This window comes from Corvus cornix, chromosome 7 (genome assembly GCF_000738735.6).
Source record: "Corvus cornix cornix isolate S_Up_H32 chromosome 7, ASM73873v5, whole genome shotgun sequence".
NCBI lineage: Eukaryota > Metazoa > Chordata > Aves > Passeriformes > Corvidae > Corvus > Corvus cornix.
The window spans coordinates 6,309,823-6,335,064 of NC_046337.1; the positions used below are offsets into that span (position 1 = coordinate 6,309,823).

The 25,242-nt window shown below is 39.8% G+C and overlaps 1 protein-coding gene across 15 annotated transcripts in view; it reads right to left on the reverse strand.

The window, feature by feature from the left end:
* Positions 1-802: 802 nt before the first annotated feature.
* R3HDM1 (R3H domain containing 1) overlaps positions 803-25,242 on the reverse strand; it is a 79,666-nt gene continuing 55,226 nt past the window's right edge. For 8 of the 15 annotated variants that reach the window (XM_039554719.1, XM_039554715.1, XM_039554717.1 and 5 more), the window contains 13 exons: positions 23,219-23,373; positions 21,735-21,836; positions 18,197-18,457; positions 17,595-17,715; positions 12,786-12,940; positions 12,048-12,196; positions 9,820-9,923; positions 9,038-9,205; positions 5,881-6,050; positions 5,536-5,686; positions 4,182-4,261; positions 3,297-3,381; positions 803-2,270 (listed from right to left, as the gene is read on the reverse strand). In XM_039554719.1, the coding sequence (XP_039410653.1) occupies positions 1,912-2,270; positions 3,297-3,381; positions 4,182-4,261; positions 5,536-5,686; positions 5,881-6,050; positions 9,038-9,205; positions 9,820-9,923; positions 12,048-12,196; positions 12,786-12,940; positions 17,595-17,715; positions 18,197-18,457; positions 21,735-21,836; positions 23,219-23,373 (2,060 nt within the window). In that variant the 3' untranslated portion in view covers positions 803-1,911. The remainder of the gene's footprint in view (positions 2,271-3,296; positions 3,382-4,181; positions 4,262-5,535; positions 5,687-5,880; positions 6,051-9,037; positions 9,206-9,819; positions 9,924-12,047; positions 12,197-12,785; positions 12,941-17,594; positions 17,716-18,196; positions 18,458-21,734; positions 21,837-23,218; positions 23,374-25,242) is intronic. The other 7 variants (XM_039554724.1, XM_039554718.1, XM_039554714.1 and 4 more) reach the window with 6 other exon arrangements.

Sequence of the window (25,242 nt, forward strand, 5' to 3'; positions counted from 1 at the left end):
TTTTACCAGCTTTGGGTTAGGATGCAGTAAACTGCAGCAGTCCAGCCCAAGGAGGAGCAAGAAATACATCCTCAGTCAAGCACAACTTGCATGCCAAGTACCATCCTTTTAGAAAAGCAGACTGGAATAGGTAGATTTGTCTTTTATCTGGGGACTTGAAGCTGAACATCCTCCCCTTTGTTTTAGGGGAGCATCTAAGTTTACCTTTAGTCATGTTAATACTGGTTGCTACAGCATTTCACAGAATCAAGTCCCATAAACCTTATTTATTAGGCTACGTTATTCCCAGGCAGATCAGTTTCCGAAGTTTTTCACCAAGTACTTCATCACTGTTTGGGTGTTCGGGGATAGAATAATTTGTATAAAAAATTAAAATTAATGCTGGTTTAGGCACCTTAATTCTTCACCTTTACCCCCTGTAAAACATTTTCAAACACAACATTTACCTTGAGTTTCTTCTTTCAGAAGTTACAAATGCACAAAATGATAGCCTTATGAAGTGACCAAGTAGTTGCTTGTCTACACAGCAGATCAGTTCCTGAGCTAAAAATAAAAAATCAGGAGCAGTCCCTTACAGCATCTGATTAATTTCTCTTTTTTACTTATATAGGGAAATGTTTAAGTATTATGAAGGACAGGATAACATAAATGCCAGTTGAGGAACAGCAGGTGGTTTTTTAAGAGGCTCTAATATTTGTGGGTTTAAGTTCTTTTCTCACATTTGAAAGGATCCCAGCTATTAATACGAGTTCATCCCCGTTTCAGAAGACTCCTAGAAGCTTAAACAAGTGCACTGAAAAAGTTTGTGTTTGTAAACATTTATTCTTTTGAACTGAAAAAGGCTTGCATCAGCACACATTGTACAGACTTGCAAATTACACAAGTTGAAAAAAGTTTTGTTTCATTTATGTGCAATGAATCTTTAATGTCCAGTGAGCATCTGCAAATGATGAAAACTTAAACCATTAAAAAGGTTTCCAGCACTTATCAAACACAATTATCTTAGCGTGAAAAGGAAGAGAAGGAGACCCATACTGGTGGGAACACAATTAAAGTGCAAACATTTTGTCACTTGTATGAAGATACATAAAGTTTCTTCACACTTTTGCTAAAAAGAAATATTAAAATGTGATTCAGTGAACACGTAACCTATTCATATTCCCCTTTTAGTAATTATTAAACTTGCTGGATCAGAAGCAAATTCTTCAAGGGTACAAACTTGTAATTTCTTTTGACATTGTTTGAATGTATTGCAAAAGAAAATAACCACCTAAGGAGTTAGCTAGTAAAATGATATTATTTTAAAAAAAATAGAAAAAGAAGAAAAGTAAGAGAAAGAAAAAAAAAGAAGAAAAAGGAAAAAAAAGAAAAAAAGGAAAAAAAAAGAAAAAACCCATAAGGGACAAAGAACAGGTTAACTTGAAGATCTTGGGTAGTTTGCTAGAAAATGAATACAATTCCTTGAGAATGGTTCTCTTTTCCCCTCCACCAATCCTCAGGTTCCTGCCTTGGAATGGACAGCTGTGTGCTGGCTGTGAAAAGGGATTATAAAATACAAATCTGCATATGGATTTTTATGAACATCTGCTGTACAATAGAACTTTGGATCTGATACAAGATTTCAAAAATATAAAACAAAACTACTATAAAAGTAGGGGGCATTTCAGCAGCATTCCTTACAGAAAGCTGCTTGTCGCAAAGATGATTCCTTGCTATTGTCTGGAATTAACTCTGTAAATTTTTTTCTTCATCTTGCTGGATTCACTGGGCTATTTATTCTTCAATGGCAAATGTCATGTGACAAAACATCCCAGGAGTCTCTATGAAGAGAACAGAAACCCCATGACATCAAACCAATCAAGGAGGGAGGACATGGCAGTAGTAAAGGCCGAGTGTCCAGCGGTGTAACTGCTACTGCGAGCTGGCCCTCTCCAGGACGTGGAAGTCGTAGTGCTTCTTGCTGGTTCTCAGGCGGAACTTGCTCACTGAGGTACTGCTCTGTCTCTTGAGTGCGCTCTGTGCGGCTGCCATGGTGGGGAAGGTGGCCAGAACCGTGTAGGTGGACGCCAAGTCCCCGGCCCGGGGTGGCTCTGTGCCCCCACTGCCGTCCCCAGCGCCGCAGAACCGCCGCTGCTGCGTCTGCAGGCACTGGGAATCCCTCAGCCACCGGATCTTGGCACCCACTTTCAACAGTTCCCCAAAGAGTTTCTCTGCTTCCATACGAGTTATGCCTTCTGGCAGTTCAGTAATTTCTAGAACTTTTCCCACAACTGAAAGAAGAAAAACAGTGAATCTAAATTGGTCATTGCACTTAATGATACAACACCCACAGTGGAAAATGACTTATTTCATACTTGTATTTCCAGTTGGCTGATACCAAATCTGCTTTGCCTTCCTCATATTCTGGAGAGCCTTTGGTCTCACAGTTAGCACTGCTTACAAATACAATTTGCTTATTTGTACAAGCGTGCAAATAAAAGCAGGAAATACAAAAAGGGTCCTCAGAACAAAGAGGGGAAAATAAGAAAATCATCAATAACTCATTTTACTGCAGGTTTGAGAACTCACTATAGCATCTCGCTGGCCTTGCCTGGTAACTCTTCACACATCACCATGCCAAAAAAACTAGTCTGTCTTCTCTCCAAAAAAATCCTCTCCACTAAATCATTAGAAAAAATGGATTTATATGTAACTTTCTTTGAAGAGCTGACAGTAGATAACACTTGCAGCAAAAATTCCTTCCAGTAAAGGTATGAAGATAGATGCCATCAGATTTTATTTGAATGACATCTTTACCAATTCCAAGGCGCTGATCTGTAGATCTCCTAGTATGTCCCCCAAATCCATGTGTTAATATATATTAGAAAGGGAAAAACTTAAAAAAAAAAAGCAACTCCAAAAAGCACAAACTAATTTGTGGTTTATGTCAAATTTCACTTGTTATACCAGTAAAAGGAAGCAGGAGTGTGTATAATTAATATTTAATGTAAAAATATCATAGAACTTAGGTCCAGTAAACTGACAAACTTGATCTTTCTTTTAGTACTCTGCAATCCTGAACTTCTCTGGTCTTCTCTCCAGCCTTCAAAGCTACACTTCTCCCATTTAACCTCCCTTTCCTCCTCTCTCCAGATCGTGTCTGCCTCTCCCTCCTTATGTTTCCAGTGTTTGCCATGTCTGTTCCTGTGCAATTACTCTTCACTCTGGCCCTTCTCACCTGTGCTTTTCTTGTACATTCCCAGCCCATCACCATAATTCATTTTTCTGGAGGACTGTGTCGGTCAGAAATTCCATACCTGGTTCTCCTGCACCGAGATCTGCTGAAGCAGCCTTCTTTGCTGTTTTTTTTCCCCTGTTCCCATGTCTGTTTCCAGGCTGACACTGGAAAGATTGACATAAAGGGTGTACTTAAATAACAATCCATCTTAAAATTTCTAGTCAGCTCAGTGAAAAGCAGTGCAGAGGAATGTCTGGAAAAATAACCTGCACTACCACGGGACAGAGAAGGTTTTCCCATCCAGTTTTAGTTATTGCATTTTATAATCCTACAGTCAGGCACATTCAATCCTTCACTACAGAAGAAAGAGAGGCAATGATGGGGGGGAAAAAAAAATCACCTTAAATCATCTTGGAAGAACATGCCCCTGCCCTAGTCATCACATCCTCTAGCTGGCATTGGGTAGAACTGAGCAAGGTAGAGGCAGACGGGGTCTGCGTGTCCCAAAAATTATATGGACGGGAAGACTTTTCAACTTTGCTAACACCAATATTTTGGGTTTGTTTTTCTTATAAGGAACAAACCCACTCTTTGTTCAGAAATTACTGCATGTATTTTGTATTTTTTTAGAAATGGTTACTTGAATAAAAGAAAATCCTTTTAGCAAAGGGTCCCCTTTAGACTTTCGGAATTAGCTATAGTGAATTGCTTAAAATAAAAAAATCCATTATCTACATTGTGCCTAAAAGCCGAAGTTCAGATAAATGTTTCTCACTTTTTTTTAATACAACAAACAAGAACAATGGGGAGTATAGACACAGAATAAAACTTATTGCAAAGCAAGCACCTTCCACTCAATTACTCTGCAAGTGCAGTAACACATTCCCCTATTCAAGATGGTTGTAATGGTAGTCTTGAATTGTTTTTTTTTCATTGTTGCCATGAGATTGTTCTCTTTTAATACCTGTTGGCTTGTTACTTGTCCACGTAACAAAGATGGATTGTACTGCAGGGGTTGGCCAAGCAATGGGTATCTGGCATCTCCTTAAAGAGAAAGGTAATTAGAAGGGTTTTTCTGTTACAGGAAATCTTCCTCCAAGTCCCTCTCACACTGAGTATGTTACACAGAAGAGAAAGCAGAATTGCTGTGCACAAAGCTGAGTGTCTGGCTGGGCTAACTCAGAGCTGCCCTGATTCCATCAGTGTCAGTCAGCCACGTCCTGATCCCAAGGTGAAAAGGTACAAGCTTTTTGGTATTTAGGGATTACACTCAAAGTTTTTCTTCACTGCAGTCTTAGTTAAGTCCTTTTGTTTCAAAATGAGCTTAATAAGTCTAAAGCTCCTCTCAGCATGCTAATTTAGTCATTTTCATGGTTATAGCCCTGATTAGAGCCAGGTCTCTGTTCACACTCCTATATGTTACAAGGATCCACAAAGACAATGCACTAGACAATGCACTTTCAGTGATCACAGCAGATTGAGGGAGCTAAGAGGTGTGCTTCAAACAGGCCACCTGGAATTTTTACATCATCAGAATACAAAGCAATGACAAAGACTGTGCAACAGGTAAGACAAAGACAAGAAAATAAGGTTTTCTTTATCAATAAGAGAGACATACAGAATTTTCTGTAAGTTTTGATTTAAAGTAAATCTTTCTGTAAAACGGACTTGTTAATTTTGAGTTTGGTAATTTTACCAGGATGCTTTTACTCACTGACAAAGGGGGTTTATATAATTTTTTTTAAACATTATGTACTATCCCATCTCAGTGAAAACTCCCCATTTTCTGTCTTTCTGTTGACATGGCAGCAGAGGATTGAAATTCTTCTACAAGGAATTTTTTGTGTCTTTGGCTGGGTCCTATCTGAAATACTAACTGAGGTACAGTCCTGGCTAGAGGCTCTATCCCATCATGCTTGTTGTTCTACAGAGGAATGAAGAATACATGCTTAGGCAGTGGTTTGATTCAGTGCATTATCAACTAATGATTTATGGTTAAGACTTGAAGCTAAATTCTAGCAAACATTTTATTAATATTTTCAATGCTGAAATGGGAAACTTAACACTATGAGAAAGTCAATGTGTTATGGAAACTCACACTAATGAGATGAAAAGCCTTTGAAGATATGGGGGACAGTATCAGTACAGAGTGATAAGGTGAAATTTTAAATGATGCTTGACTAAATAATTTTGGTGATTCTGCTTCAATAGCAATACTCCTAAAGTGAGCCATGCTCATCAGAAAATCCTCATACAGCTTCTATTATAAAACATTCACATAGAAACCACACACACATTTTAGTTAACTAAAAACATACCTTGTCCAGGGACAAAAGGTCTAGAAAACTGGGACACAATAGAAAGAGGTGTCAGTGTGGGACGGATGTTCTTCATGTTTGACAGCTGGGCTGGTGCTGGTGATTGGGCCGGTGAGGTGACAGGGCTGCCCAGTTGAGGACTATGCTGCAACTGGAATAAATGACATGTTAGGGTTTGAACAGGCTGAACAGCACCCAGAGCCTTCAAAGACTTAAATGAAGTTAAAATAGCTCTATTAAGTATCATCAGAGCAAGATTTTTATTCCCCAGAAAGAACTTTTGAAAAAATACAGAATTTATGCATATTTTAAGTCATCCTGGAGAAGCAAACCAGCGGCTCCTACCTGTGCAGCACCGTCTAAAGTGCTGAGTTCCGTGGCCTTGTGCCCGCGGGGGTGATCACAGTAGTACTTGCCGGGTTTCCTCTGCGGAGGTGACGGGTTCCGCGGCGCGGCACTGCCGGGCACGTTGAGCTGCATCATTACCACCCCCCCGGCGGGCGGTGGCGCTGCGGCTGCAACACAAGGAGCCACAGGGCACAGTCAGCACTCCCGGCACGGCTCGCTTAGCACAACACACGGGAAAAGGGGAAGTAACACAAGGATTGTGCTAAACAAGTTTTGCTAAAGAAGCTGCTGATTCTACAAAACTGGAGCAGTATCTTCTGTACAATTACATTGCCACTATCAGCTACATCTGCAGTAGTTAACTTGGAGAGGGCTTCCCAGAACAAAAGATAGTGGAACCACTGAAACTCATTGCTGAGGATATTTCTGAAAGAAATCACTATTTCTTAGTAGGTGACAGTATTCAGCATTCACTGCAGCTTCTGTCAGAGCCATGTGTTGCAGAATGTGATATTAAGCGAAAATATTTAAAAACAGAAGTTTCCTAGTTAGTTTTACATGATGTACAGCAATGCACTCAAAATGTTTTCTCTGATAGGATGACATATATCAGAAAGGTCTGGGATCAACCTTTAGTCTAGGCACGCTTACCCTCACTTACAAGTTCTCTCTAGGAATGCTTTTCTGGGCAGATACTGCAAACTGAACCCAACACCTTGTCCCACTTGGGTACTGCAGTAGCCACAGAAACACCAGAGGCAGGGGAGAACACCTCAACATCCAGGACTGTTCCACAAGGTTTCATGCCAGGAGCTGTGAGGAGAGGCTGCCCAAGAGACAAACCATCTCCCCTCTCTGCCCCAGGTAATTTATATAATGTCCTTTTTATTTGTAAATGGTTGTTTGCAATTTCTTTCTCTGCTCTACCCACTGTTTACAGCATTTCTCAGAAACCACAATTAAAACACAGGGTTTAAACATTATTTAATCATCCATCTTTAAAGCAGCATTCTGCAATTTTCTCAATTTATTGCCACATCAGAGCATCAGTGAGGAGCAGTTAGATACAGATTATAAAATGCATTCATCTGGTGTTTTTCATAATGGACTATTGTTGTCACTACCCCTGGGCTCCACAAAAAGAGACTTCTTCAAAAATTAAACCAAACAATGTAGAATAAGGAACGCACAACATTAAAACTACGTTAGCTTTTGTAAATTGTATTTGGAAGTATTTATGATATGGGTAACTGAATTATTAATGTTTTCACATCTATACTTTCTTTTTAATGGCAAGAAGTTTTACCCATGTGTTACAGATTGCAACTGAAGCATCAGATATCTGGCCAGCTTTAGCAGAGTATATAAGTTAAGGAGTCCCTGCAAGAGCCACCTTGTGAATATTTCTGTTTTATTGCACAGCAGACTAAAATACAAGTCTGTTTATGACTGCTACATAATCAGAATAATATACAAAACAACAGTTTTCCACTGGTAAAGCCATAAACTTATCTAGTCCCTATGTGTAAACCTGGGACACCTATACACCTATATACCCACTGCATTTAACACACAAAAATGGGTTTCATTTTACTATTCTATGCATATATTTATATGCATTATAAATGATAATCATTTACATCTTACCGGTTTATATACAGTATTTCATTCTGCAACACTCTAGCATACTCTTTTTGACTTAGCTCTGTTCTGTGAGAACAGAACACCCAACAATAAACATATTTGTCTTTTGAAACATTTACAGCACCATCTCTACAAGAGTGTCAATCTGAAATGCAATTTAAACTGCAAAAGAAAACTTTATACATTCAGAAAACCTTGTTTTTTCTTTTGCTTCTAGTACCCCAGCATTTCAGTAAATGAAAATAAATGGAGTTATTTTCCTAAACAAGCATCCTGACAAAATGAAGTGTCACACAGTGCATAAGTCAGTTTGCAGACACTTTATGACCTGACATATCCCGTGAGAGGGGACATGCAGAAATCCTTCAAAGCCTCCCCAGATTTACAGTCTGGTCCCCTGTAACACAGCTCTGCTACTTGTCTGTGCACCTACCTGCTCATTGGCCCTACCTCAGAGGCCTTGATTCAGCATCTCAGTGCCTTTACTTATTGAAAAGTGCAGGTTTTGATTTGTTCTCTCAGAATTTGCTCCCCCCCCTCATAAGTGGGCTTCCTCCTTCCTGAAATTTCCTTAAACCACAGTTTACAGGTCTGAACCAGGCCATGAAAACTGCACAAAACCAGCACTTTCAGCATAGATTGGGAAGGCAGAAAAACAAACTAGTGCGAGGCCCACTTTATACATTCTGAAATTACAATCTTCCAGAATTAAAGACAAATTTGAAGCAAAATGGAAACAAAACCAAACCTGCCCACAAACTGCTAATCCAGCTATCTTGCCACTTAACTGCATGCTATCTATTTACTAATAAACAGGTTCTAAAAATGCCTTAGAGATAAATGTTTGTAAGAACACCACATCTGTAGCAGAATGTAGGTCATTGATCTAGGGTTGTTTAATCTAGTGCTTGCTTGCAAAATACTGAGATAGCAGAGTTTGAGATTATCCCTTTTTTACCAACCAAGCCTCTAATGTATCAAATTCCCTACTGGTAAAATAAAGACAGTGCCACTGTGGTCACAGGATTGTTCTGTAATCTCTTGTTTGGAGGCTAACTCTAGCGCTCTTATTTTCCTGACCAGTCCATCAATTTTATGGTTAGACCTTCAGAGTTTTAAGTGTTTGGATATTAACATTTATAAAGGTTTCATGGATTGACAAGCTCTATGTCAACACTGCTTTCAAACACATTGAGGCTTCTATTTACACACCTTTTAAAAATTACCCAAGTATTTTGTAGATCAAAACATTCTGAACCTAAGTGTTTCTGCTGAGTAACATTTACCTGCTGAAGGTGGCCTCCAGGCCACCCCCATGCAGCCATTGTTTCACTTAAGTTCCACATTATCATTTTAAAAGATACAATAATAGCAATTCAGATGAAGAATTTAAAAATCAGAGATGGCACTCAAGTTGCAGTTGTTCTAGCAGTTAGCCATGAAACCAGTCTGAAAATTTACAGTAAGTTTTAGACAGAATGGCTTAGATGAAAATCCCAATAAAATATACCTTTTTTTGGCTGCATGATGGAAAGACCAGTGGGTGAACTTTTACATGATGAGGGTGGAGACACTATGCTGTAGTGCACAATGGAAGCAGCCTGCTGTGGCTTTGACTTGGATGAAGGTGGCAATAATGTAGGAGGTGATGGCTTCTGACTTGAATGGTTGCTATAAACTATGAAAGTAAAAGCAGTAAATAAGGCTGCCATAAAAACAAAACCACCTCACACAGCTTTGAAGTACTTTCGACTTTCCAGCAGGTCACAAAGCTACCCCAGAACGCTGAGTTTCCAAACTCCCCTCAAGACCTCTTAAGAAAATCACTGCTCCTACTCTGTTAACTGATATCTAGACCGGTTCTTGAGTAGAAGAGCCAAGTAGGCTCCTTCAAGTATGTACCTCACTCCTTCTGTCAAATAGAAACCCAAATTTCAAATTTTTCAGACCTATCTGGTTATTCAGGAAAGGATGGAAGTGATTCTGCTGCCAATGGCCAACGTATAGTTCCCATGTCTGTCTCAACTCACCAGTAGACATGCAAGGCATTATGATGTATGTTATTGGATTTTAAGAAAGTAACTTGAGATATTTCAAAGATAAAAAAATTTGACATTTCAAATTAAACTGCCTCAGGGTTAAAAATGGAAAATAAATTCAAAAATGAAACAAAAGAGGAAATAGAATACAGCAGTTAATTCTAAATCAAACCCTTAATAGCAAATATCCAATCACCCAGCATAATAATTGGTAGACATTTTTTAAGCTTATCAATAGACACTTTATTCCAACCTGCACACTGCTGTCCTTGAAGCTGCTGAGAGTTGCATGGCGATGATGTTCTAGGAAACTGTATCTGCTCTGATCCAGGAGGCTGCAGATATCCTACGGATGAACTGTAATAACAAAAAAAGAACATGACTAACAGGCATTTATGCTACACTCATTTAATCACGACTTCTGCGTTTGCTGTCTACATGTACTGCAAATCACTGAGCTTTTGTTAATTTAAAATCAGTAATATTCCCACCTACCCCTGAATTCACTCATTCTTCAGAAGACTGAAGTTTCACACCTCTTCCTTAGCAAAAACACATGCCCTGCCTACACTGAGAAGCTGTACTAATTCACCTCTTTTGATATACTATTTTTGTGTCCATAGCTCTGTATCAGCATAAAGATATGCAGAATAATAATAATATAAAGACAATTTGTTGTCTTGCTCACTTAAGCAGGATTGGGTCTCAGCTAAGTGAATACCCACAGCCCCTGCCATGAGATTTGGGATGCAGACCCTCAGCTGTGGGCTGGTCCTGGGCAGCTGGTTCAGCACACCAAAGCATACAGCTCTGCTCCAGGGTCCACTGACACAGCCCAGAGAGGAGAGGGCTTTTCCAGTGGGGGGTGGGAGAAGGAACATGACTCCAGGGGATAAACAGCCATTCAGTTGTTTGCAAACTGTAGGAAAAGGATGACTTTAGAAGTTTATTTATGCCAGGTAGTTTTTCAGGGTAATCGGGGGAAAAACAGGTAACACACATAGATTCTATTATACCACTAATGCTCAGCCAGAACATCAGGTTGGTGGACCATAATCAGAACAGTGCTTATAGAATCCTGTACTAACAGATAAACATTCTGAGAAAAAATCAATTCCTTCAAATTGTGGGAAAAAAAAGTAGGTTTAATCCTCTTGGACCTACTGTTTTTACCTATGTTGTCAAAACTTTGTTCCATCCTTTGTCCCATAGTTCACTTATATAATTCTAAGATTCCCTTCCATTAAAGCAGACAAAATCAAGTGAAAACTAACACAGATGCTCTCACACAGCTTCTGATCTGCCTACTGATTCTAGTTTTCAGCAGTGACCTGTAGGTTTGACACTTTCAGCTCCTGCAGAACAGCATTCTGCTTTTCTTGTTCAAGTGTTGCAGCATAACTATTCTGATGAAAGCAAGATGCTGTCATTAGTTGCTAGTTTGATCTGAATTCATAATAAATGAGAGGGACATTCTAAATTACACAAAAGATCAAGCAATCAAACTTAATTCAAAAGAAGTCTGGGATTATGCCTACCTGTGACTTCACTGAATCTCAAATATAATAACTACAGAAAAGGATTAAAAAACCTTCAGATACAAAGAACAAGAATTCTGATTTAAGCAAGTGAAGCCATGTGGCGATGACAAATACTACTGAAGTCTCTGCACTCTCAAAAGGATGAACAAGCTTCATACTGTTGCGGCTTGTTTAAAAGCTTCCAGGTATTTTTAAATGCTGCTCATTTCTAAGTTCAAAAAACTAGGGAAAGAAAAATTTGTAGCAAGCATTAATCCTAATGAATTCTCCTAGGTACTTGCCTATCTGTTCTCAAATAGACTTTGGGCTTTGGGGACACAGATGTATATTCAGGGAGGGCTGTACATGCAGACCAAATTGCTGCTACCAAGGTAGGTGAAAAAAAAAGAAAAGAAAAAAGCTTATTTATCAAACAAAAACCAAGTTTCTATACTTGTTTCATAGCCAGCTTGGTGCCAGCAGGCCTCATCTACAACACAAAGCAAGCTAAGCTTTTTCCATACAAAGTTCCAAAAAAGAAGTCACTCTTTTTCTGGAATTCCAATTATTTTTCCTCTACACATTATTAATGTAATATCTTTGACAAAACCAGTGAATATAGATAGTCATCTTAAATATTACTGCAGAAAGACTGAGCTGCTGAACACACTGGTGTTTCATGGGTAAGAAAAGGAATGCAGAAAATTTAAGAGATGGAACTGCGCTAAAGTATTGCTGGAAGTGCTATGGAGACAACGTTTTCCAGTCCAACAAGTATGTCACAGTTAAAGCAGTATGGGTTGTTTCACTTAATTGCATACGAGCAAAAATAAAGAGAGTGCCTGTAAGTCTGCCTTTGAAACAATAGCTTTAATATCTGCATTACTAAAAGCAGATCCTGTCAGTTCTTACAAAGCCACTAAGCCCAGCTGCTAAGAAATCAAGTATCACTTAAACTCACCTTAGATTATTCTGTTGACCTGATGGAATGACACTGTAGTAGACTGGCATTCCTGTGGTGGGCAGTCCTTGACTGGACTGACTGGGAATTATGACAGGCTGCTGATATGTCTGCTGGGGCACTGCTTGGGAACCTTGAGGCACCGAAACCTGCAATGGGCAACACAGTAAGATCTTCTGCAGACAATGTTTCTTTCTGACTCTTGACCATCACCCAGTTGATACAGGACTTTAAAAAAAAACCAGCAGGAACTGAAAGATCCCTTGGAGTTCTCAAAATCCAGAAGAATAGTGGTAACAGTAGTTAAAATAACAATACTAAAAAAATTATTTAAATCTTCTTCCCCCAAAATGGAGATGTTGGCTCCAAGGGACTCCATGAATCAACAAGATATTTTCTCTACAAGAGAAAGTGGGGTGGTGGGAAGGAAATGTTCTGAGCTTTTCTTCCCCACCCTCTGAATTGGGGAAGGAAACCTTATGAACTTTTCTTCCCCACCCTCTGAAACGCAACTGACCCAGCACTTGGCTTTCAACAGGACTAGAACTTGTGCACTTGTGACAGACTTTCTTCTCACTTCAGTTGTGGGTTTGTATTGTTTAACTTCTATCCCCAAAGTCACTTTGACACCTGCTTGCAGCTTTCTACCATTTCTACCACAAAGCAATGGACTTAAAGAAAACCCCAACACTCAAACCCACAGAAGAGTCGTTGGAAAGTTTTGAATACATTACCCACCTGATAAGATGGCACTGAGGGATATGGAACAATCACACCTTGAATTTGATTCCCAATGTTGTTGTGTTGGCCACTGACTAGATTTTGATTCTGAGACTGCTGAACTCCAACTAAACCCTGGTAGTTTTGCTGCTGGTTGGGCAAAATCTGGTAACCTGAAATTATACATTTAAATCTTACTTTGAAATAATGAACACATTTTAAGCACAGTTGCCTATGTGAAAATACATATGTAGCATTTTCCAATGGCTTGTTTAATCTGGCAACTTCACAACAGTTGAACTTATCATGCATATAAAAAGAAGCCAACATTAAAATTAATAGATTTATTCATCTAGATTCAGCATGAAATACTATCCATACTGTTTGCAAGGCTGCTCTCACATGCACTATTCACTTACACTCTGGGTTACATGCATTAACACCTTGATTTGACAGGTGAAAGCTGAAAGCACTTGAACAAAGCATGCTAGACAGGATCAAACCCAATTCATTGTCTGGTATTGTGAACAAGGCCATTCCAGGTACTTTAGTTTGTAAATTCTACATATGCAAAATTCAGCTTGTACCTGAGGTGCCCCAGGGGTCAGAGCATCATGACTGCAATTCAAAACTAAATCGGACTTCAGGAAAATTTGCATAAGGCATGTGTGCAAATCTTCCAAAGGGGCCATTTCTACTGAAATCTGTAATGCTAAAACCAACTGGGGACTGAGAAAAATCTTCCAAGTTCAAGTCACGTTGGTACATAGTGGAAGACATTTTATAGTCAAAATTATCTTAAGGATACAAAGAAAGATTTTCATGTTCACTCCTCTGTAGTGTGTCTAAAACAATTTGTTATTGCTTAAACTGGTATCCTCTCCTATCTTTCAAAAATTGCCTAAAAATCCTCACGCCACCCCAAAACCGCAACCAAACCATCCCAAGCATGAGTGCCAAACAGGAAATCTGTGCATTTATAAAGTCCAACCTAAACCCCCCTTTTCCTCTTTTTTCAAAAAGCATATAGCAGGTAACTGCTACCATGATCCAAACACATGCAGAACACAAGTTCTTTTTGTCATGTTCTATCATACAAGTGTGCACTACTTACCACGTCAGCAAAACCCCATCACAGTCAGTGTTTCTGAGACAAAGCCAGTTATCCCTCCAGAATAACAAAACTGGGCTTGTCAAGATGCACTGACGGCAAGAAGAGTCTGTGTTTGAGTTGGACACATTCACAGCCCACTGACCTTGACATTCCCCATGCTCCCTACCTTGGCATGGAACTATAATAGAGCAAATTTAGCTGCAAAACTCACTTGGGTTTTCTTTAAACTCTGCTAAAAAAAGGCTTGGTCTATTCTGAAAGTAATTCAGTTAACATAAAACACCTTTTTGTGAGCAGCACCCACCGATGTTCATTGATTTCATCCATGCGGGGTACAATGAACATTGTGCACTAACAGCCTCAGCAGGCTCTCTATAGAAATTGCAACAATGAACACTAAAAGAAGACTGTTAATATAATCAAATATTGCTTCAGAAAATTAAAGGGAAGAAGGTTCAGTTTGTTAAAACCAAGACAGCTATTCATTAGAAACACACAACACTATAAATATTTTCAGAGGACTAGACAAAACTTCAGAACAATACACGGTTGAAGTAGGATTAGTACTTAGAATTTTTAATAACTTAAGTTTGAACTGTGCACAAAATGCCCTTCATATCTGTAATAAACAAGATGCTTCAACATACTTTGTTGCAAAATGATCTATGGCCCCTAAAAAGCAGCAGAATGAGAAGTTGTGGTGTTGACAGACCCAATCAGTGCACCTGCAGTCTGAACCCCTCATGTCCCAGAAATTGTAATGGACCTGTGAGTAGTTCTGCAGCCTTTTCTGGCACTTCCAAAGACAGACACAATCAATTCTGCAAGCAGAGGGAACTGGAACAATACAAATTGGCTGCCACGAAGGTTCCCCAGAGCGTTCCAAAGAATGCTCTATTTTTAGCTGCAATTTCACCTCTGCATAGAGTGGGCTGACAGAAATGCAACACTCAGCACAAACCCCACACCTGCCACAGCAGATTGTCCCATTACACAGAAATACTCTGAAACTGGAGGTAAAAAAAGGAGCAGGTTTCTTAATATTTCCATAATTCAAAAGAAATCGCAGTTAATATAAGAAAGTTAACTTACAGAATATAGAAATACATTTTCTGAATAATGCATTAGGAGTGAGAAACAGTGTTCATTCAAGAACAGAAAAGCAAGTACAACCACTTGGTTAACAAGCAGGGAGTTGATGAGCTTGGTTATAACTATTAAACTACAGCTACTGTTATAACTGGAGTAGTTTTATTCCCTGCTGTGAAGCAGAAGGCAGTTGATGTTCCTACAGGAACTGTAGTTCAGATAAGATTTTTAAACAACCTGTAGTTAGGCCTCATGGTAACGGGGCTCACATTATCATGGCAATCAGAAATGCCTTTTTCTTAAGTAGAGTTTTCTCCTCCCAACATCTTTTGGGCAATCAAAGCATTTTTATTAAAAGTGAACCCTCCCAAGTATTTCACCTGAAACCCCTTTAAAAAGGAAGCCAGGAAGCAGCTGAAAAAGAGACCGGTTCACTGTGAGAAATGTAAACCTCTCAGACAGTGTTACGGCCCCGAATCCAACAGCTCATCAATAGTCAGGCCACTCCTCAACATTAGACCAGAAGTGGCTCCAGTTGCCATGCTCTCAGCAGCTGTCATCTTTTATCTGAATTTGTGTTTGCAAAGTTATTTCGTAGTTAGTAACCACTTTCTGAAATGAATAAACCCCATGGCTTTTATGTAATGCAAGATTTGTAACTCTCATTTTTGCCCAGGCACTTTGCTGTATGAGCCAAGTAACGTGGTGCCTTTGGCTCAGAACCACACATTGCTAATAAGCATCAACCACTTCAGGTGTAGCTTTGTGTCAAATTAATACAAATATCAGTGGTTTAAAGTAAATTAAAAGAGAGAGAATTTTCAAATACACCATCTTATGAGGTGTTTCCAGAACAGATAACATGACATGGAACCATCTATTTCTAAAATGCTCATTCAAATTTGCCTATAAAGCATTAAATGAGCCAGCAAAGGCCACAGAGCAGTTGGGAGATTTTCAGTTAAACACTAATTATGCAGTTTCTGGTAAGATCCTTCATTCTCCATTAGTGCTGGTAAACACCAAGTAACCAAACACTGAATAGAATTATTGGCTGGACTATCCCCATACTACATAAACATGATCCCTTGATGTCAGAGTGCAGGTTCAAAACACATGACCAAAGCAGTAATGCAGCTGTCTGCACAGCTTGCTTATTTTATTTCTTTCAGGACAGAAAGGGAGTTTATCTGCTGACACTTTTCACCCACAGGCAGTGAAATTCAATTAAAATATAAAGAACTAAAAACATACAAGAAAGGAACTTACCTAATAGCAACCCGTTCATCCCTTTGCATCTTATCACCCATGCTTTCCAATTCAGACTGGTTTGTTTGGGTACAAATGTACAGTGAGCTCTCTGAGTTAGGGAGTTTGTGTGCTATTCACACAGGGTGTCCCTGCAGTGGGAAGTAATCCCCCTTGAGCCTCAGACTTTTTGCTATTAAGTAGTCTAGGTATTAAAAATTCTGAGGAAGGAAAGCAGGTTGTGTAATACAGTTGGGTAACACATCTCTAACACCAGTGGATAACACAAGTTGCAAAACCAAGAAATTGCTTCTCCTTTGAAAAAAATCTTTGTGAACTGCACCCTGAATAACCCCAACAAGTGTTGCTACTATTGGAGCACTTCCTAGAAGAAGTGCAGAAGAGGAGATCCCTCTGACATTCTACTTCATAGGACATAAATAAATCCAGTTAATATTTGTAAAAGCTAATCTTTCATCCTGTTTCTGTAGAGCAACACATATTTGGGGCAGGGGGAGGAATTAAAAAAGACCTTCCTGAAGGAAACTCAGAAGGATGTTACGTATTCAACTAAGAGCTGGTATAAAAGCCTGGTCTTTAAGGATCTCTGCCTCCAAACATCACTAGTTACTTCTGAAAGTTTTGACCATGAGTCAAGACATTACTGAGAAGTAAATTTGTTTCAGGAATACAAATCTTATTGAAGAAGTCATAACAATATTTAGACAGATTGTCAGAGTAATGGTAGCTACAGTTAAAATTTGTAAGGGAAAAAAGACAACAAGAAAGGAAGGAAATGGAAATGCAGCTTGCTAACATTCATAGAAGGGTAACTCAGACAGTTGAAAAGTCTTTACTAAAATAGGTAACCACGTAAGTCTCATTACATATTCCATCCAATACCCTGATATCTTTAATCATAGGACAGAAAGACAGAGTAAAACAGTATCACCAATATCTTCTGCACAGCACTCTTTTCATGCCACAGCATCTAAGATTAGTGTCTTCAGCTTAGAACTTTCAGTTCAGGTACATCTCTGCAATGTTACATCATTTAAAGGTACTAATTCATCTTACTTTGCAAGTTACTCAAGTTAGTAGTTACTAAGTTACAATTTTTTAAAAATTATTAACTTCTAAATTTTAAAAATCCTGTAATTAAAGTTACAGCATGAGCCACTCAAAGGAATGGCTCAAATGCCAAGTTTCATGCACAAGTGACTCAAATTTTTCTACCTTAAGTTAGTTACGCTTTGTATTCTACATCTGAACTTCTATTTGATTTGAAATTTTACAGCAAAGTAAGTTTAAAAGGAAAAAGCAGGAGAAAAACCACGTGAAGTGTTCTAATGAAATGCTGGAAGAGTTGAACAAACCTGTCTGCTGGCCAGGCTGTGGCAGGGCCTGGTTCTGCTGCGTGCTGTAATGGACAGAAACAGGGCGGTACTGTTGGCTGGAGTGCGGGTACTGGTTGGGGGTACAGTAACAAGGTGGCATCTGAAAAGGAACAATCAGAGGTTTACTACCTGCATGCAGCTCTAGAGAAGGCAGACATCTAAATGCAAAATGCATAAAACAAAGATCCAAAACTTATTAAAAGGTGCAATGGATGTTAAATAGTTCAGCGATTCAAAAATCACTTATACTACATAAATACCCTCTTTAACAGCCACTTTCTCTACTTTCCTTGTAAAAGGAACACTCCAATTTCCACCAAGAGGCATTTGAGAGACAAGAAAACTATGCAGAACATGAGTTTTACCAGCTGCAAGTAAATAGGAAAACCTGTGTGACTGTTGCTCCTCAAGTAAATGGAAGTCATTCATTACAAAACACCCCAGAAAAACCCCAACCCCTGAACAAAAGCACAGAGCTGCAGTTCTGCAGGGAGCCCCAGACCACATGAAAAGGTCCCGAGTAGAAGAGCAGGGTCAGTTTTTCACTGCAGCTTTCGGGAGGCTGGAAGGAGCCGTGGTACCTGTGGCACGGGCTGCTGCACGTATCCCTGCTGCGGGAGCACGGGCTGCGCCACGGGGTGGCCGGGGCCCGAGTAGGCCGGGGCAGGCGCGGGCTGTGCCGAGGGCGCTGCGGCGGGGGCGGCAGTGAGGATGTAGCCGGGCTGCTGCGGCGCCTGCAGCACCACGCTGGGCTGGAACAGCGCCGGGGCAGGCTCGGCGCCTTCGGCCGGGGGCTGCCGCGCGAGGCTCAGGTGGCTGAACTGCGATCCCAGGCTGTCTTGCTGCAGTCGTGGGAAAAACAGGAAAAAATACATTTGCAAATGCACATTCAAGGAAAAAGAAATAAAATAGCCAAATACCTCAGTAAGTTTCAGACAGCATGTCTCACATTACTGTGCATTAGCAACGGCAGCCAAAGAACAACGGCAAAGAAGATGGAACAGTAGCAAATTATCTTCAGGGCTGACAGCAGGAGAGAACATCCCATGTTCAGATTTCACTATTTTCACTGCAAATATTTTGCCTTTTGGATTACATCTGCCTTTATCTACTTATAGTGAGAATCCATTTGTCAAAAAGAAAGCTCAGAATTTGTGTCACTAACATTTTCTGACTGGACTCCAAAACTTGAGTGAAAACATCTAACCCCAGTTAAAATAGCAGGATGCATTAGTACTGCTGAAGTAAATTTTTGGTTTTGAGAGCTTAACGTAATAAGGTTCCAATCCTGAGTTACAAGGTACATTCCTCTAACTTAGCTATTATTCTACATGCAAAGATTAATTATCTTTTCATCTGAAACCAAGTAACAACAGAGAAAAATGTGTTCCAGTGGTTACCCTCTATCTGTGTTTTATTAACATCTGAAAGGATGCCACTGATTGCACTGAGCACTGCAGGAGTCCTGTGGAATCTGAAACTTCTGTTACTGTAACCCCAAGCTCCTTCTCTTTACAAGCAATTCAGCATCAAATTAGCAACATCCTGAAAATTAGAAGTGATCACTAACTAGTATTGCTTTTTTTTTTTCTTTTTTTGCTAAACAGGAAGATTTGGTTCATATTTCAAAAGTGGACTCTCCAAACATGCAGGAACATTAAAATTATTTCAAGACCACTTGATTTTCTCTTAGATCATCCTGAAGATAGAAATTAATCAAGAAAAAGTACGTGCAAGCTCCATCTTTTGCTGATTAGCTACATTCACATTTTATGATGTATTTTTTTAGTTTCCAAGCTAAAGATACTAATTACTGCCGGAAATATGAATTTGCACCTAAAACTTTATTTAGAATAAATACCTTTAGTATGTATTTAGTACATCTTTAAAAACCTTATTTCCATTAGATAATAATCTCACTTTGGTATTTCATTCCTTAATGGTGCCTATTAAATGCAACTATAATGCTTTTCTACTTTGGATTTTACATTCTGCTTTTCCAAATCCTGAGTTTAGGGAGGAGATTCTGCATGTGAGTTTATCTTAGCTCTAAATGTGTCTGAAGGATAAACCCAAGCCATACCACACTGATTTCTGTTACATTACTAGCGTAAGTAAATTCTGATCTGGTCAGTTTGTCCTGCAGTGACATGTATGGTACAAGCAGGATTAAACCCTGGAACATGGCATTCCCAATAAATGGAGAAAGCACACTCTCCTGATGCCAACTACAGAGGTGTTACACTTGGATTGCAATCCAAGACCGTCAATCCTTTTCATTATGTTACATAAGCTACCATCAGCAGGAATACATTTTTGAAACTGCCAGGGCACTTAGTATTTGAACCCATTTCCTGAATGTGAAATGCTTTGAAATTACTACAAACCTGGAAGGAGTTTCCTTCTCTGCTTTAGCGCCTTCTCAAACTCTCAACTTCAGAAATGACATCCCTATTGACTTCAGCTAAAATTGTATTTATTATAAGACATTTCTGATTAATGTTGAAAATTAGCTATTGAACACTGTGGTGAGTTAACCTGGGCTGGCTCCTAAGTGCCCACCAAGCCACTCCATCCCTCCTCTAATCCTTAGCAATACAGGGGGAAAAAATATGATGAAAGGCTTATGGGTCAAGAAAAGGTCAGGAAGATCATTCACCAATTACCATTACAGGCAAAACAGATGCAACTTGGGGAAGATTAAATTTATTTATACCAATTAATAACAGAGTAGGATAGTGAGAAATAAAAACAAAACTAAAACCAGCTTCCCTCAACCCCACTGCTTCTTCCCAGACTCAACTTCACTCCCAAATCTTCTACCTCCTCCTCCAAGTATCACAAGGGATGGAGAATGGGGCTTGTGATTGGTTCCCGGTCATGTCTCTACTGCTTCTTCCTCCTCACTCTTCTGCTCCAGCGTGCGGTCCCAGCCATGGGATACCTTCACAAACCTCTTCAGTGTGGGTTCTTCCCACAGGCTGAAGTCCTTCAGGAGTGGAGTGCCCTAGTGTGAGTCCTACCAGAAAACCTGCTCCTGAAGGGCTCCTCTCCATGAGCTACAGCTCCTGCCAGGAGCCCACTCCTAAAGGCTCCAGCTTCCTTCAGAGCACCTGTGCCTGCTCCACTGTGGGATGCTCCAAGGGCTGCAGGGTGGATATCTACTCCACCATGGTCCTTCATGGGCTTCAAGGGGAGAATCTGCTTCACAAGAGTCTCCTCCCCAGGCTGCAGGCTCTGCTCCAGCTCCTGGAGCTCCTCCTTGCTTTCCTCCCTCTGGCCTCGATTTCTGCAGTTGTTTCTCCCCCCTGTCCCTCACACCCTTTTCCAAGCACACTCAGAGGTGCCACCAGTGTGAAGGACTAACTCAGCTTGGGCTATGCAGTGTCAGCCCTGGAGCTGCCTGAAGTCGTCTCCATCCAATGTGGGGGCAGCTCCCAGTCTCTTCTGCCAGGAGCCATCCCTGCAGCTCCCTGTTCCAAAACCTTGCCACATAAACTCAACACAAACACGCACTCAGCAGAGTATCAGAGCAGACTTTGACCTGGACTCTAGTTCAGATTCTCCCTTGGATAACAATTCCCTTTTTCTAAGTTTCAGTTTCACTTTGTGTGGCTTTTTTTTTTCCTGGTTTTTGATAGACTAAGATATTTCATTTCCAGCTTCTACTTATTAAACAATGGATACTAGAGAAATGGGAGTGTTGAAAGTTCTAGCAAAGAGGCTACAAAAAGGTAATCTCAGAAAATCAGAACAGCTGATCCCTCAGAATGTATTAAGGTTCAGCAAAAGAGCAAGCAGACAAGGAAACAATACGAAACAATGGAAAGAGGTTAATCCAGAGACACAAAAAGATACTGACTGGCTAACAAAACATCACTGAAAAACTTCCCTTACAAAGGGAAATAATGTATCTCTAAATATAAAGATATATAGATACAGCCAATCTATTCCTTCTGAACTTAAAATGTTCCTGTCTTGGGCACTCAGGTGATGTGTCACCGTGATTGAGAGCCAGCCACTACCCTGGTATCACACAGCACTTAAAACAGCCAAGCAAAGGTCAGCAGCCACCAGACATGAGCCTATGCAGGGAGCAGAGAAGAGAAGGTGTAATACCACAGAGTATTGCTGTGCAGAGGAGGCTGGCAGGAGCGGGGGTGGGTACGACACTGCAGAGTACTGGACAGGCTGGGAGGAAGGCTGCAGAGCCCGCAGAGGCTGCAGAAATAACAGGGTTATGAACAAGGTTAACACCAGAGTAAGAGAAGTGAAAACAAGTCTTTTGTAACAGAAACAAGCAACTCCAGAAGAGCAACTCACTCCACTCAGAAACAGAATGGATACTTCTTTTTTCCTAAGCTTAAGACTGCATAGAATGAAAACAGAAGTAACACTGAGTAATCTCAGTCTCCCAAAAGACTTTGCTTTATTTGTAATACACTATATTAGCTATGTCACCAAATTGCTTCTATTTAACATTTAGTGTTTCCTTTAGAGAGACTAAAAACTCCTCATGCATCTTAAACACAAGCTCTTTCAAAGCATCTAAAGGCAGAATGAATTTACTACTAACCATAGATTCAAACATACTACTTTCATTTATTCAACAGTACTAAAATATTTTCTCTAGATAGCTATCATTGCTCATAATATTTCAGGCAGGTTTAATTCCAGCATCCATTGAGAAGGTAATCAGAGAATTAGTACAGAACTCATGAAGAAAACTGCAAATATTACATACACACTTCTGTGAACTAGGAAGAGTACAAATGAGACCTTTTTCAAAACAGACCAGCTCTACTGTGGTATACCCAGCTATCTGAACAGGTTTAAACAGGGAAAACAAACAAAGGTAAAGGTTTAAGTGAAGTTCTATAAGTAACTTTTTGTTAAAATTTAAGAACCATCTGAAAATACCGCAGGAGACTACAGCCAGTACCTTGGTGCCTGAAATAGCTGCTGTGGAGAGGGAGAACCCTCCCTTCTCCTGCCCATACATTTTGCTTTTCTTCTCCTTCTAGGGCTGGGGCAGTCTTTAATCTGGCCTATTTTACTAAACTCTTGTACAAGACAAGGATAAAACACATCCTGTACTCGTGTGTGTGGTTTTCTGAACAGAACAGGCCAAAGTGCTACTAATGAGATGTTCATGCTGTACCAGTCCTAAGCTACTCCTTCTGTGCCATGACTCCTCCTTGTGCTGTACAGCCCAGGAATTCATCTGGCTGAGAAACAACCCTAAAACAAGAAACCCAAGGTTCCAGTTGGATTAACTCTCTTCCCAGCTGCCGACTATATTGCTCTTAGTGCCCGCGTAACTCCACAGTGCAATTAGGGATGAAGGTCCAGAACCTCTTGTTCTTGATAACAGAATATTTTCATACTAAAATTCCTCAGTATTTTTAAGAAAAGGCTGCCTGCCATGCTCAGGTTTGAGCAGAGCTGATAGTTCTGAGGACTGGGAGGGAAAGAGCCCAGTTACCCTTATCTGTGTGACTGTTCTTCACATGCACTGCAGCAGAATAAATAACCCCCTGCCCCTGATCTCAGAGCTGAGAGCCCAGCCCCAGTGTCCCTGGGCATGTGTTTGACAAGTGCACCTGTGAGAGGACGGGGTTTGCTCCGGGCTGGTGCTGGGCTGGGCTGGGCAGGGCTGGCTGAGGTGCAGCTCCAGGCACTTGGGTCCTAACAGGCTGCTGAGGCAGGGGAGGATTGTACACAACCGGAGTGCCATCGGGATTGAGGAACGGCTGACCTGCCAAGGGGAAAGAGAACAAACACAACTAGTTGCACCATCTAAGCTGGGAGAAAATAGACAAATGTATTTATAGCAGGCAAAATGAATAAAATAATAAAATAGAAAAATAAGTGAAGTCATACTATTTTATACGACAGATTCATGCCAAATGCCCACAACTACATTTATAACAGCAATGACTCCATGCAGCAAAAACCCAAACCATTTAAGCTAAACAAAGATACCCCAGTCTTTACTTAGTGAACACAGATAAATATTACTTATATCCTACTCATCTTGAAACTTGATTTTTAATCAAGTACATCTAATATGACAGGAGTAATAAAAGAAAACCCTACTAAAAATACTGTTTTAAGGATCTTTTAAAAATTAAATCTCCTTTAATCAATTTGAACACCAATCAGAACACAGGAGAGCTTAAAGGCAAATATTTTTTGAAAATTACATAAAGTAATAGCTGCCCTGGTATTCCCATGACTGCTAATGAGATTACTGATAAAGGACTCTCTTCTCCTATATTCTTAGATTAATTGGCTTTTAGCTTTCAAAATAAATAGTATTATTCTCCTATTTAATAATTTGCAACCTCAATATTACAGCAATGGGCCAGTGAAAAATAAAAAATAAACTCCATAAAAGTAAATTATAAAAAACCAGTGATTTCTTTTTGCGCCTGGGTTGGAAAAAACCCAAACAAATGGAAGGAACAAGAGCCCGGCTGGCGAGGACCTGTGCCTTCCTGCTTATTGACATGTGTCCTGCACTGGCTTATTCTGATGCTTAAAGGGCTCAATACTAATGTAAATTTTTCTCTCCTCTGATTTAAAGATATTCTTGTCCTTTCCAGAAAGGTATAAACTGAGCCTAAAGCCTTTGCACCCTGTCAAAGCAGACTAATGCTCCTCCAGACTTCTTGGTCCCATAATATTTAAATAAAACTGCCCAACATAAAGAGGGTAACAGTTACTGAAGAAAGGACCGAGAAATTCATGGCAGACACAGAGGGAGCATGAACAGACCTGCAAAAATAAGCTGCAGCAGCTGGACTGCAGCTCATCAGGTGATACTCAACTGAGCTTAACAGATTTCTCTTTAACACTCAAGAATTGGGAATGTTCACATGAACAGGGAGTCAGATTTTCTTATTTCCTTCTACCACTTCCTGCTAATCACCAGAGCTTCACTTGTTTCTTGGAGTGTCTGGATAAGAACTGTCTCTTCCTAATTCCCATCTTCAGCCAGTGAGAAGAATGGCTCTGCTGCCCCAAGGGCACAGAATCCTCTGTCAGAAACTTTGAGGAACCAATCTCTGCTTTTGGAACTCTGGCTGGCATTGGAACAATAAAGCCAGAGGAACAATTACAGAATACAACGATTCGAGTACATTGGGAATTGAAGTTTATCTGCACCTAAATGTTCCTTGTTTTCAAAGTGTTCTTCATCTTATATTCAAAGCTTATAAGACATTAACATAATTATAAAACACTATTAATGAACTTATCTCTAAGATGACAAATACATTCTCCTCCAAATCCAATGGCTATCTATGAAAATTAGGTCCTACAGCAACTCATTTGTAACCAAATTTTTAGCAATTGATTCATATTAAGGAAAAAGAGGAATTTATCTATTTCAATGTTACACCTTCTAGTTAAAGAAATTGTTTACTACATGATCATTTTAACAACCCCAATGAGAAACAGTTTGCTTAAAACATCACATGTAGTTATATTCAAACATAATCAAGTCCATCTACAGAATGATGGTAAATATATCCTGAAGTATTTTCTTTTCTACCATGAAAACTAATCATTATACTAAAATTAAAACATATAATTTCTTAAAATTATGATGTTTTACATAAAA